Below are 15,099 nucleotides of genomic sequence, written 5' to 3'. Positions count from 1 at the left end.
ACCTAGTGCAGTCCATTTACTAAAATGAGTTCTACGGCTCTATTGAGGCTGAACTGGTCAGCTAATTATAAACTAAATAAACCACAAAAAGGCAGGTAGTATCCTAAGGAAAAACGTAAGTAGAAAAAGAGAAAATGTAAACATAATATATCAAAATGGGTCAACTGTGCACATTAAAATAGTAAATATAAATGATGAAGATTAATTCAACCCCAGATGTTATGTAATTATATTGGGAAGACAGAGAAAGGGAAGTTTTTGGGAGGGTATGGTGTCAGGGATTGGCAAAGGACAGTAAGAGAGCTAAACCTTCACCCTCTGGGTAGAAAATAAATAAATAAAATTTCTAAAATTGAGAAAATAATATCAAGTAAAATGGCATGAGCATGTTATCTGCTAAAAGAAATAGCTAATATCATTTAAAGTGGTCACCTCTGGTAAGGAGAAATCAAGGATGAGGTAAGTGGAGCACAGACTGCCTTTTCATTTAAGTCCTATAATTCTAATTTACTTTTTAAACTATGACAGCTGTTCCTTTAATAATTTAATTTTTTAAAGAAGGAGAAAGATCAAGAGACTAGGCTCTTGATGAGAGGGGATGTATGATTTCAATATTGTGGAAGATGAAAATGTGGCACACTGTGATCACAAAGGCGTGTTGATACCATGGAGTAGACCTACCGATTAGCTTCTTCGATCCTTACACTTCCAACACTTCACACCCCCTTCCCAGTCACTCTTCCTATGTTGCAGCTTGAGGACCATGATTTTGTTTTATTTTTCCCCTTCTGGCTTATAAATACTAAAAGTTTTAATTTTAAAATTAATCCGGGGTGGGGACAGTGGCTCATGCCTGTAATCCCAGCACTTTGGGAGGCTAAGGCAGGTGGATTGCTTGAGCTCAGGCATTTGAGAACAGCCTGGGAAACATGGTGAAACCCCATCTCTACAAAAAATTAGCCGGGCATGATGGCACATACTTGTAGTCCCAGCTATTCAGGAGGCTGAGGTGGGAGGATCACTTGAGCCCAGGAGGTGGAGGTTGCAGTGAGCCAAGATGGCGCCACTGCACTCCAGCCTGGACAACAGAGCCAGACCATGTCTCAAAAAAAAAAAAAAAAAAAATTACTCCTAAGGAAGCCCAGGTTGCCATGGCTCACACCTGTAATCCCAACACTTTGGGAGGCCAAGGTGGGAGGATCTCCTGAGGTCAGGAAATCAAGACCACCCTGAGCAACACAGGAAGACCTCATCTCTACAGAAATATATTTTCTTAAAATTAGCCAGGCATGGCAGTGCTCGTGTGTAGTCCTAGCTACTCAGGAGGCTGGAGCAGGAAGATAGCTTAAGCCCAGGAGTTGGAAGCTGCAGTAAGCTATGATGGCGCCACTGTACTCCAGCCTGGGCAACAGAGGGAGACACTCTCTCAATCAATCAATCAATCAATCAATCAATCAAATTGCTTCTATGGAAGACATTATTATCTTTTTCTTATTTCTACTCTTAAAGGTATAAAGACGCATACTAAAGTCCCTGTCCTGAAAGAAATGCAAATGGAAGGAGAAATACAGCACAGAAGATGTTCTTAAGCTGAAATGAATGAGAAGCATTCTATCATATAAGTATATTCAAGAATGGCACCAGATTTAGAATAGGGTTATGGCCAAAACACATGAGTAATAACAGTAAACTATTATAATAAATTTCCATGACAACAGAAATGATCCCAGATCATCTTTCCAGAGAGACCTCTCTCTGGAGTCCAAGTCCATTCCCCACAGAGATGGCATATGCTAAGAGCTAGAATATCTTTCAGGCTTTGCAAACTAGCCCTGGCTGTCATGGGTATCATTATTCACTCCTCCCTTCGGCATAAATGTGCCTTCTCTTTGCCAAGCATTCACATCACTCCTTCCAATGCCAGGGTTAGATACAGACCTGGTGGCACTGTTTCCCTGTATAAAACTGAAGACACATCAAATGGAAAAAATGTGCCCACGTTAAGAATTTGAAAGATATCAGTTGCCTTACTCTAAAAAAGACCTATCAAATTTAGAAGTGTGCCATCTTAATCTTCAATCAAAGAAAAATTTAAAACTGCAATCTAGCAAACTGGTTTTCCTGAATGTTTTTCTTTTTAATGCAAAAAACATTCTTCTTTTGTCAAAAAAAAAATTTCTATAGACTTTGTTTTATAAATAAAATAATCTAAAGAACGCTTTCAAAAGGGAAATTTTACATAGCTTAGTCATGGCACGAATAGAGCACCAGGTGACAACAGTAAATACAGTAACTTTGCCAGGTTAAAAAAAAAGTTTAATTATATACCATGTAATAGAATGACGTGGTGGCTTCTTACATAGTCCTTATTGCCCATTTGTTTTTCAGAACCTCAGTGTGTGCTAATCCTCCCTGAGAAACAAGAGTTCTAATTTCAATTCTATTCATCACCAGAATAGTCGTGTCACAACAGAGAGATGATAGGTGAATGATCACGTGTTCACTTTCATCTGCTGAGTTTTTCCAGGTAAGGCTGGGTTTTTTTTTGGTTTTTTTTTTTTTTGAGACAGAGTCTCGCTCTGTCACCCAGGCTGGAGTGCAGTGGCACGATCTCGGCACACTGCAACCTCTGCCTCCCAGGTTCAAGCAATTCTCCTGCCTCAGCCTCCCAAGTGTCTGGAATTACAGGCATGCACCACCACGCCCAGCTAATTTTGTATTTTTAGTAGAGACGGGGTTTCGCCGTGTTGGTAAGGCTGGTCTCAAACTCCTGACCTTAGGTGATCCATCCACCTCGGCCTCCCAAAGTGCTGGGATTACAGGCATGAGCCACCACGCCCGGCCAGGTAAAGCTTTTTAATGTCAGTACTAGCATTACTAATCACTACCTTGGCTATATATCCTTACCCTGGCATTGAAAATAACATTCAAAAGGCAGCAAAAGGGAGCGACTTCCCAAGATGCAATCTAAGAACAATACAAGATATACAGCAGTCCCTCAGTATCCATGGGAAATTGGTTCCTGGACACCCCAATAGCAAAATCTGCAGATGCTCAAGTCCCTTATATAAAATGGGGTAGTATTTGCATATAACCTGTGAACATCCTCCTGTAAGCTTTAAATTATATGTAAATTACTTATAATACCTAACACAAGGTAAATGGTTTATAGTTGTTACATTGTATCGGTTTTTTATTGTCATTATTTTTAATTGTGTTGTTATTGTATTGTGAGTTTTTTTTTTTCAAGTTTTTTTTTTTTTTTTTTTTTTTTTTTGAGACGGAGTCTCGCTCTGTCGCCCAGGCTGGAGTGCAGTGGCTCAATCTCGGCTCACTGCAAGCTCCACCTCCCGGGTTCACGCCATTCTCCTGCCTCAGCCTCTCCCAGTAGCTGGGACTACATGCGCCCGCCACCACGCCCGGCTAATTTTTTGTATTTTTTAGTAGAGACAGGGTTTCACCGTGGTCTCGATCTCCTGACCTCGTGATCCGCCCGCCTCGGCCTCCCAAAGTGCTGGGATTACAAGCGTGAGCCACCGCAGTTGGCTAAAGCAGCAGATGTGAAACCAGAGAATACGGTGGGCCCACTGTACATTTAGTCAACGAAATTGGACTAAAATGTCTCATTCATGCTGCTAATGGGCCTGTCTTTGAAACTATGAATGAAAGCTCTTCTATGCTATTTTTTAATATGTCAAAAAAGTAGTACCCATGGACTGGTTTCAGTGCATTCTGCATGATTTTAAATAATATAGAAAATATTTTTTTAAAACCTTTCTATCACCATCTCTGGCCCTACAGTTTCACCGACAAGGCTATTCACTTATTCACTCAATAAACAGGTACCTTCATACTTACTATGTGCCAGGAACAGTGTAGTTACTATAAAGACAAATATAAATACCCGCTGGGAAGTCACAATCTAGTGACAGACCCAGAAACATACGATTAACAAGAGAAGGCAGTGGTAATTTTAGAGACAGGGACAAAGTGATCTGGGGACTAGCACCCATGAGACAGCAAAGCTAAACCCCGTGGCACAGATAACAAGTTCACAACCCCACAAGTGCCATCAGTTCCCCCAGAGGGGAGTGTGTTTTCCTTCCATGCAGGGATTTAGGCCATGGCTAAATGACCATCTGTCAAGATGCTGGAGGTGGGGATTCCCCCCAAGTGAGAGGCTGGATTAAGTGTCCTTTAAAGCCCCTTCCAATTCTAAAATTGTATAATTCCATGAGATCAGCAAAGGCTAAAACAGTAATAGGAAGCTTCAGACAGGAAGGGAAACTTGAACTAAGCCCAAAATGATAGCCAGGACTTAAGTAAACATAAGACAGAGCAAAAGATCCCTCATTTTGCTCCTTTTCATTAAATGTATGCCAAGTCAGTCTACAAAGCTTAATGGGATTAATGACTGGCACAGTCAGGAAGATTTCCATAGCTACTGAATACTGGGAAATATAGCCAGAATTCTACATTTTACTAGAAAATAATAACAGTAGGCTTTTCTGATCACATATGTAAGAAAATCCTTTTAACAAAACATTAACAATACTATTTAAAATACTGACAGGCCTACTGCACTACACTCCCAATAATCACATAATTACATTTAATGAAATATAGAGCATGCAAGAAGATCTGGCATGAGTTTACATTATTATTTGATAAGGAACTTAAACAGCCTGGCCCTGAAACTTAGATAATTTGGCTACGTTTCTCATCAGATTTAAACAAGCTTAACACTGTGATTTTCCATTTCAGGTAATTCTCAACCCTTTTCTGCCTCCCTACCTGTCCCATCACTCGTGCTCACACTTCTTAGTCAAGGCATCTTCACTTTACAATACCAGGACGTACACAGGAGCCCCCAAGAAAGATAAGTTAGCCAAGACCGTATTTTAAAAGCCAAGAACTAAAATATCTTTTAAAGGTTCTCCACTATTCACAGGAATACATAGTCTCCTGACAACATTTCATGTCTAGCAGGGCACTACACTCATTAAAAAGTTAACTCCATGTTGAGATTCCAATACCCTCAGTATATTAAACCAAAGGCTAGCATTTTTACTGAGTGCTTTAGTGCATCAAAATTTTACTGAGTGTTTCAGTGCATCATCACTGCCAGGCGCAGCGGCTCACGCCTGTAATCCTAGCACTTTGGGAGGCCGAGGTGAATCACCTGAGGTCAAGTGTTCGAGACCACCGTAGCCAACATGGTGAAACCCTGTCTCTACTGAAAATACAAAAATTAGCCGGGTATGGTGGCTCATGCCTGTAATCCCAGCTACTTGAGAGTTTGAGGTGGGAGAATCGCTTGAACCCGGGAGGCAGAGGTTGCAGTAAGCCACTGTACTATACAGCCTGGGCGACAGAGTGAGACTCCATCTCAAAAACAAAATTGTGATGGAAATTTAGCTACACATACAAAAGTGAGTGTGCTGGAGAAGAACTGGAGGAACGTGCCAGCAAGGTGATGGCCCTAGAGCCAAGACAGCAAGACAGAGCCACCCCAACTGCTAAAGTTTCAGAAATGAGAGGCAGGTCAATGAATCTGTGTTAAGCAGAAATGCTACTGTTTCAGTTCTATTATCAGCATCAGTTATTCAAACACTATTGGTTCAATTCCTAACTTACCCCTTGTTCTGAGAGGTTCAGAGTAAGCAAGTGCAAGGTCCTAGTATGCGACGACTTCCAGTCTACAGGCATCACATTCCCATAATTATCTGTCAGGGCATTCCAAATCCTTAAAAAGAAGAAAGCTACAATCAATGAAAATTAACATTCTGTATGTCTTTCTTAAACAAATATTCAGTGAAAGATGAACAGCAAATGTCAAAGAAAACAGAGAAAAACAGAAAGCACATTGTTTCTCAGAAAAACATCAACAAAGTAGAGTCTCCTAAAGAAAAACTAGGTGAAAAATCACATAACTGGGCTGACAAGAAGTCCTAAGGGAAGGTGAAGGCGTACAGAAAACTCCCAATAGGCAATAGGCAACACTTCCATTGTATTAGGTGCTAGGCACTGTTCTAAGCAATTTACATGTATTAACTCATATAATCTTCAAAAACAACATTAGAAGGGGGAACCACTATTATCATTTCACAGATGAAGAAACTGAAACACAGGGCAGGTAAGAAATATTTCCAGGGTCACATGAGTAATAAATACAACTGTGCATTACACTTATTTTTCTTCTGTAACTTCAAACACACAGACCATTTCAAAAAGTGAAAAATCTCTCTCAAACAAAAGGTTTGTTATCCTTTCTGGAGAAAGAATTCGCTCTCAATGTGGGAACAGGATTTAATCTAATTTGTAATAAAGATACAACGAAAAGGAGAAAGAGAGGGAGTTCACAATAAAACGCACACAGGCTCTATCCAATGCAGTTACCTGACCTTATTACCCAACAGCATTACAGGGAGGCAAAAGGGTAAAATGGAAAGGGCATTTGACTGAGACTAGGGAAACAAACTCTCATCTCCACCCTTCTTCAAACAACGAGTCATTGGCCAAGCCCCTTAACCTCCCTAGGTATCCTCTGCCCTTCTATAAATGAGAGACCTGGACAAGAAGCAGACACTCCTTCCAGCTCCATTACTCTAAGCATTAATTCAAATGAGCTGTATTGAAGAGAGTCCCAAACCAGACCAGATAAGAACACTAAACTCAAATTTCATGACCAAAATTCAGGTTTCAATACCAAAGTAATAATCAGCACAATAAAACACGATGTTTTATGAAAAACTAAAGTTCAGAGATACAAGTGACTTGAAATCTAATTGGGATACGTAAAGTCAAACACTAAACATATGAGCTACTTACTAGCTAGAGGTATACACAAAGATGTCATGTAGAAAAAACACCCTAAAATGTTTATTAGGTATCTAATTGTGAATAAGCAATAGCCTTTCTTTCCAAGTGTAAGACACTAGGATACAAAAACAATCCTGGCTGGGGCATAAACATAAGAATGAATTTTTTTTTTAAGTTCCGGGGTACATGTGCAGGATGTGCAGGTTTGTTACATAGGCAAACATGCCATGGTGATTTGCTGCACCTATCAACCCATCATCTAGGCATTAAGCCCAAGAATGAAAATTTTAAAATACAGACATAACATAGTTAACAAACAGGGATTGGGCGCTAAAAAGCAGCAATAGGACTGCAACGGCTAAAAGTATAACATCCCAAATGATGTTTGGCTTTAAAATGCACATTAGGGATGGGCCTGGTGGCTCATGCCTGTAATCCCAGCACTTTGGGAAGCCAAAATGGGAGGGTTGCTTGAAGCCAGGAGTTCAAGACCAGCCTGGGCAACAAAAGGGAGACCCATATCTCTACAAAAAAAAAAAAAAATTTAATTGGCCAGGCCCATGGCATGTGCCACAGTCCCAGCTACTTTTGGAGGGTAAGGCAGGACGACTGCTTAAGCTCAGGAGCTCAAGGCTGTACTGAGCTATGATGGCACCACTGTACTCCAGCCTGGGTGACAGAGCAAGACCCTGTCTCTAAAAATATATAAATAAAATTAGCCTTAATAAAAATGTGAACCCAAAAAGCTCTAGAGAACTCATCTACCCAGCAAAGCTCCCATATGCACAGTCCATTCCTATTCTCCTCTCTGTTGGAATATCTCCTCTAATGCCAATGAAGTAGAATTGGAGGCAATGTCTGTGGACTGCTAAACTTGCTGGGTTTCTGGCTCATACCTTCCTGGATAAGAAATTTTCAAACACTGAATAACTGACTGTATAGTCCATTTTCATGCAGCTGATAAAGACATACCCAAGACTGGGAAGAAAAAGAGGTTTAATTGGACTTACAGTTCCACATGGCTGAGGAGGCCTCAGAATCATGGTGGGAGACAAAAGGCACTTCTTACATGGTGGCAGCAAGAGAAAATGAGGAAGATGCAAAAGCAGGAACCCCTGATAAACCCATCGGATCTCGTGAGACTTACTCACTATCACGAAAAGAGCTCAGGAAAGACCAGCCCCCATGATTCAATTACCTCCCCCTGGGTTCCTCCCACAACATGTGGGAATTCTGGAAGATACAATTCAAGTTGAGATTTGGGTGAGGACACAGCCAAACCATATCATTCTGCCCCTGGCCCCTCCAAATCTCATGTCCTCACATTTCAAAACCAGTTATGCCCTCCCAACAGTCCCCCAAAGTCTTAACTCATTTCAGCATTAACCCAAAAGTCTACAGTCAAAGTCTCATCTGAGACAAGCCCCTTGCATCAATAAGCCTGTAAAATCAAAAGCAAGCTAGTTACTTCCTAGATACAATGCAGGTACAGGTATTGGGTAAATACGGCTGTTCCAAATGGGAGAAATTGGCCAAAACAAAGGGGTTACAGGGCCCATGCAAGTCCGAAATCCAGAGTGGCAGTCAAAATTTAAAGTTCCAAAATGATCTCCTTTGACTCCAGGTCACGCTGATGCAAAAGGTAGGTTCCCATGGTCTTAGACAATTCTGCCCCTGTAGCTTTGCAGGGTATAGCCTCCCTCCCCGCTGCTTTCACAAGCTAGTGTTGAGAGTCTGTGGCTTTTCCAGGCGCATGGTGCAAGCTGTAGGTGGATCTACCATTCTGAGGTCTGAAGGACAGTGGCCCTCTTCTCACAGCTCCACTAGGCAGTGCCCCAGTAGGGACTCTGTGTGGGGGCTCCAACCCCACATTTCCCTTCCACACTGCCCTAGCACAGGTTCTCCATGACGGCCCTGCCCCTGCAACAAACTTTTGCCTGGGCATCCAGGCATTTCCATACATCTTCTGAATCTAGGAGGAGGTTCCCAAACCTCAATTCTTGACTTCTGTGCACCTGCGGGCTCAACGCCACATGGAAGCTGCCAAGGCTTGCACCCTCTGAAGCCACAGCCTGAGCTGTACTTTGGCCCCTTTCAGCCACAGCTGGAGCAGCTGGGACACAGGGCACCAAGTCCCTAGGCCACACACAGCAGGCAGACCCTAGGCCCAGCTCACAAAACAACTTGTTCCTTTTTGGGCCTCCAGGCCTGTGACGGGAGGAGCTGCCATGAAGGTCTCTGACACGGCCTGGAGACATTTTCCCCATGGTTGTGGGGATTAACATTAGGCTCCTTGCTACTTATGCAAATTTCTGCAGCTAGCTTGAATTTCTTCCCAGAAAATGGGTTTTTTTTTTTCTATCGCATAGTCAGGCTGCAAATTTTCCAAACTTTTATTATGCTCTGCTTCCCTTATAAAACTGAATACCTTTAATAGCACCCAAGTTACCTCTTGAATGCTTTACTGCTTAGAAATTTTCTCTGCCAGATACCCTAACTCATCTCCCTCAAGTTCAAAGTTCCACAAATCTCTACGGCCGGGGCAGAATGCCACCAGTTCTCTTTGCTAAAACATAACAAGGGTCATCTTTGCTCCAGTTCCCAACAACTTCCTCATCTCCATCTGAGACCACCTCAGCCTGGATTTTATTGTCCATATTGCTGTCAGCATTTTGGGAAAGCCATTCAACAAGTCTCTAGGAAGTTCCAAACTTTCCCACATTTTCCTGTCTTCTGAGCCTTTCAAACTATTCCAATCTCTACCTGTTACCCAGTTCCAAAGTCATTTCCACATTTTCAGGTATCTTTTCAGCAACGCCCCACTCTACTGGTACCAATTTACTATAGGTTATTTTCACACAGCTGATAAAGACATACCCAAGACTGGGAAGAAAACGAGGTTTAATTGGACTTAGTTCCACATGGCTGGGAAGGCCTCAGAATCATGGCAGGAAGCGAAAGGCGCTTCTTGCATGGTGGCAGCAAGGGAAAATGAGGAAGGAGCAAAAGTGGAAACCCCTGATAAGCCCATCAGATCTTGTAAGACGTATTCACTATCATGAGAATAGCACAGGAAAGACCAGCCCCCATGATTCAATTACCTCCCCCTGGATCCCTCCCACAACACGTGGGAATTCTGGGAGATACAATTCAAGTTGAGATTTGGGTGGGGACACAGCCAAACCATATCACTGACTATAGACCTAATCCTGGTCAGGCACTTAAGGAGGATACACTAGCAGGTGAAGACAGTCCAGAATTTGAGGAGTTTGCTTTGTCTGCTTATTTGCTCCTTCTTAAACAAGGCTATAAGAAAAAGGCAAATGGGATGGAATACTTCACTTAGAAGTGCCTGTCAGTGAGTTTGATCTTCCAAGAAAATGAAAGCCAACTAACAGTCTCCACCAAGGTCAAAACAATGGTAGCTGGAAGGACACAGAGGCAACTCTAGTGAAAGATTTCTAGAATTCTGCAGTCAAGACATATGAACTGCCTTCATCTTTATCATAAAGTATTACAACCAGTCGTAAACAACGGTCAGGACAGCTCTTTTGCAAGGAGGTCAAAGTCCTGCCAACACTGAATCCTGCACAATACTCTTATAAGTAAAACCTCAGTAGGTAAATACAATCCATATTTAACCAAAACAAAAGCTGAGGCTCAGAGAAGTTAAAGTGCCAGGGGTGCGGGAGGGTTTTGGGTTGATTCGAGCACATTACATTTATGGTGTACTTTATTTCTATTATTATTACGTTGTCATATATAATGAAATAATTATACAACTCATCATAATGTAGAATCAGTGGGAGCCCTGAGCTTGTTTTCTTGCAACTAGATGGTCCTCTCTGGGGGAGAGGGGAGATAGTGACAGACCATCATGCATTAGATTCTCATAAGGTGTTTACAAACTAGAACCCTCACTTCTGCAGTTCACAATGGGGTTCAGCTCCTATGAGAATCTAATGCCGTGGCTGATCTGACAGGAGGTGGCTTAGGTAGTAATGCAAGCAATGGGGAGGAGCTGTAAATACAGATGAAGTTTTGGTCACTCACTCAGCCACTCACCTCCTGTTGTGTGGCCCAGTTCCAGTACCGGTCTATGGACCAGGGGTTGGGGACCCCTTGACCTAAAGCACAGCAATATCTGAGTAAAACAATTATCAATTATATCTAGGGAAAGGGAGCAAGCAATGGTGAGTATGTTTTTGTAATATAAAAGGGACAATGCCAGTGACAACCAGCTCCCAACTCCCGAAAAAAAAAACAGATTTCATATGCATTCCCAAGTCAAGAGACATGCATTACTACCATCATATCATCTATTAAATACCATTAACAAGAGCAACAAAATATTTTTAAGCAAAGGCTAAAATAACCTACTTTCCTGACGTCTAAGTGAAACAAAGACTCTTAACGATCTACGTACAATCCTCTAATTGATTTAAGTCAGCTACTCTTGATAAACCCAAATACATAATAAATCTACACTAATTTTTAAATCCAGAATGTGTCCTGGGTTTAGTGATTCAGAGTATCTAAATCTACATATACATAAAATTATCTTCTCTTTGGGAACAGGCTTCCAAAAATGTCATCTTTTGCTACTGACTGCATGCATGTGTGTATAAAATCCAATTAGAAATGTTTCCCTTCTCTACACCTGGGCAGAACACTGTACAGAGGAACCAATAAAAGGAGATGGTCTCCAAACACAGGTGGGCCTGCACCACTGCTCACCCATGTTTACAGGCCCCACTCCCAAAGCTGTCTTTTCAAGCTTCCTACCTTATTCCTGATAAATCTGTTTGTTTCACAAAGGAAAGGAGACAACCAGGCTGGAAACCCCTTTCCGTGCCCTTGACTACTGCCCTGTCTCTCAAAAATTCTTCCCTAACCTCTTAAGAGTCTCTCCATCCCATCAATGCTCTAAAAATCCATTCCTTCCCATGTCCTCATTTTTGAGACAAAGTCTCGCTCTGTCACCCAGGCTGGAGTGCAGTTGTGCGTTGTTGGCTCACTGCAACCTTCGCCTCCCGGACTCAAGCCATCCTGCCATCTCAGCCTGCTGAGCAGCTGGGTCCGTGGGACCACAGGCATGCGCCACCGGACTTCACTAATTTTTTAAATTTTTTTGTAAAGACCAGGTTTCACGATATTGCCCAGTCTGGTCTCGAACTGCTGGAGGCAAGCCATCCTCCCACCACAGCCTCCCAAAGTGCTGGGATCACAGGTGTGAGCCACCGCGCCCAATCTTATTCCGCTCATTTTACCTTCAGCCTCTCGAGAGGCTCCTCTCCCCGCTATATACACAACATGCTCAAGTCCCTACTCTCACCATTCCTATTTACCATCTTTTGGGGGTAAAACCATGGTACCTAATTACAACTCTTACTTAACCAAATTATAATTGCGGCTCAGGGTGGTTTAAAAAGTGCCCTCAGGAACTCTGCGCCTCCCCTCTCCCAGCTGTGATAAATCCCCGTGAACCTCCTATCATTGCTCTTAGGTGATTCCGTAATTATTAATATTACCTGTGTATGCCTTGGTCTCCCCACCAGACCATGCGATCGTTACCATCAGTAAGCAGGGCCCTTCGTTTTCGTCTCTGTGGCGGCTCGCACTCTACCAGGGCTCTCGGGTGGGTCCCACAGATTCCTGTGCCCTAAATGCTGCCTCGCACGTTGGTACTTATGCACAGGCAATATACTCCACCTAGAACTATAGACTTTTTTCCACCTGCCAGGCACACTCCCACTCATCAGTCAGATCTCGTTCGCACATTTCTCTATAAAGTCGTTCCTGACTCTCCCCAAGACACACGCTTTTAAGTCTCCCACATTTGGTACATATAACCATTGCAGCGCTAATTACATTCATACATATATTTGTTTACAAATCTATCTTCCATCCTACGTTGTGTCCTAAGTGGGAGGGACAGTGCCCAGTCGTTTTGGTGTTCCCTGTGCGAAGCAGCGCCTGGCACTCAGCAGGTGCTTAATAAATGCGACTTGAGTGAATGAATGGCGACACACGTGCCCCAGGAGGTGCTGTCTCTAACTACGGGTTCTGCATGGGCGATTCCCCTCTAAAGCAAACGAGGGTTTGGTTTGCAGGAAGAAGGACGGGAGGGACCGAGGCGGAGGTTTTCAGGGCGCGTGGCGGCGGGGGGCAGGGGATTTAAATTGCTGGGCTAGCCGAAGCCGACGGCCCGAGGAGAGAGGCGAGAGGGCGGGGAATCCCGCGTCCATGGAGGGGGAAGGAGGGCACGGGGAGAAGCTGCGGCCGGAGGGCCGGCGGGTCGGGCGAGGGGCAGGGAAGGCTCCCGCCCGCTCCCGGCCGGGGCCCGCACTCACTCGTCCCCCTGCAGGAGGCTGCGCTCCGTGATGGGCCGCACGGCCGCCCTCGGGGGCTCGGCGCCCGGATCCGCGGGGCGGAAGCATAGGCTCAGCTTCTCCTCCAAGCTGCAGGCCAGGGCCGGGAAACCGTCGGCGCCCCCGCCCGCCCCGGCCCCCGCCCCCGCTCCCCCTCCCGCCCCGGGCTCGGGGCTCGCGTTACAGTTCTCCTGGTCCAGGAGGCTCCGGGCCGGCTCCTGGAACTCATAGAAATCCTGCCAGTCCCCGTCCGCCGCCATCGCCGCCCGGAGCAGTCGCGCGCCCCGCCCCGGCCGGCCCAGCCCGGCCCCGCCCCTGCCCGAAGCCCCGCCCCCGCTCGCTACCCGGCGGACAGTTACCAGGCTGTCCCAGCTCTGGGTCTCCCGGTTGCCTGAGTCTTCCTGGAGTTGAACGCGATGCTACTAGAAAGCCAAGACCTTAACTGCCTTGAGTCACTTCCTATATTCTCTATCATTTAGGAATAACTTCCCTCTTAGCTTCCCTTATTAGAAACTTGGCCTAAATGTGGCTAAAATAAAGGACTTCTTTAAACTTACGACCTAATATCAGATTACGCCTCGAAAGTCGTTTTCCCCAAGTTACCTGCTCCTTTCCTAACTTGCCAACCAGAGTAACAGCCAGAGTCAATGGGAAATGTTTAAGTGGTACTGAAATTCATTCCTCATATATTTTAGCTCTCACGTGCAAAGCACCTGCTAGATCCTGCAGAACATACAAAGATAAATAATTATGCCAGTTAACATTTGCAAAGCACTTAGAGCAATGCCTAATAGTAGATAACCTATGTGTATGTTATAACTAATACATGGGTGCCCCATACACAGGGCTTACAATGTCGGAGTGATGAGAGTAATAAGAAATTGTTTAGGCCTCATAAAAAGTAATTGTGATTGGGCGGTTCAGTTTTGCAAGATGAAAAGAGTTATGGAGATGGGTGGTGGTGATGGTTCCACAACACTGTTAATGTGCCAAATGCCACTGATCTATACATATACAGATGGTTAAGATGGTAAATTTATGTTTATTTTACTACAATACAAAAAAATTGGAGTAGGCCTGGCGCGGTGGCTCACGCCTATAATCCCAGCACTTTGGCAGGCCGAGGTGGACGGATCGCTTGAGGTCAGGAGTTCGAGACCAGCCTGGCCAACATGGTAAAACCCCGTCTCTACTAAAAATACAAAATCTAGCCAAACATGATGGCACACGCCTATAATCTCAGCTACTCAGAAGGCTGAGGCAGGAGAATCCCTTGAACCTGGAAGTCAGAGGTTGCAGTGAGCCGAGATCGCGCCACTGCACTCCAGCCTGGGCGACAGAGCTAGGCTCAGTCCAAAAAAAAAAAAAAATTTTTTTTTTTTTTTTTTTTGAGACAGAGTCTCGCTGTGTCGCCCAGGCTGGAGTGCAGTGGCGCGATCTCGGCTCACTGCAACCTCCGCCTCCTGGGTTCACGCCATTCCCCTGCCTCAGCCTCCCGAGTAGCTGGAACTACAGGCACCTGCCACCACGCCTGGCTAATTTTTTGTATTTTTAGTAGAGACGGGGTTTCACCGTGATAGCCAGGCTGGTCTCGAACTCCTGACCTCGTGATCCGCCCGTCTCGGCCTCCCAAAGTGCTAGGTTACAGGCGTGAGCCACCGTGCCTGGCCAAAAAAAATTTTTTTTAAGGGAGGAAAAAGTAAATATTATCATAAGGAAGTATGAATGTGTAGAGGCAATGAATGCTTAGGAGTTGAGAAGAGTGATATCTCTGGACTGGCATGATCAAATACTTCACTTAGAAGGTGGAGCTGGTTAGGTGATGAAAGACGAGCTCATAGTTTGAAAAATAAATGTGAAGTTAGTAATAGAAAATAAATTTTTCCCAGTATGCTTTGTCCATCTC

General features: G+C 44.2%; 1 protein-coding gene across 5 annotated transcripts in view; it reads right to left on the bottom strand.

Annotated features, from left to right (window-relative positions):
* Positions 1–13,503, bottom strand: part of FEZ2 (fasciculation and elongation protein zeta 2) — a 47,168-nt gene extending 33,665 nt beyond the window's left edge. For all 5 annotated transcript variants that reach the window (XR_004027097.1, XR_004027096.1, XM_030800645.1 and 2 more), the window contains exons 1-2: positions 13,176–13,503; positions 5,638–5,746 (exon numbers count right to left, since the gene is read on the bottom strand). Coding sequence is in view for 3 of the 5 variants with exons in the window: in XM_030800645.1 (XP_030656505.1) it covers positions 5,638–5,746; positions 13,176–13,453 (387 nt within the window). In the remaining 2 variants the exon portion in view is untranslated. The remainder of the gene's footprint in view (positions 1–5,637; positions 5,747–13,175) is intronic.
* Between the last annotated feature and the right edge of the window lie 1,596 nt (positions 13,504–15,099).

Source organism: Nomascus leucogenys, chromosome 19 (assembly GCF_006542625.1).
Source record: "Nomascus leucogenys isolate Asia chromosome 19, Asia_NLE_v1, whole genome shotgun sequence".
NCBI classification, from domain to species: domain Eukaryota; kingdom Metazoa; phylum Chordata; class Mammalia; order Primates; family Hylobatidae; genus Nomascus; species Nomascus leucogenys.
Note: the sequence above shows the minus strand (reverse complement) of the source record. Positions and strands in the feature narration are given on the sequence as shown.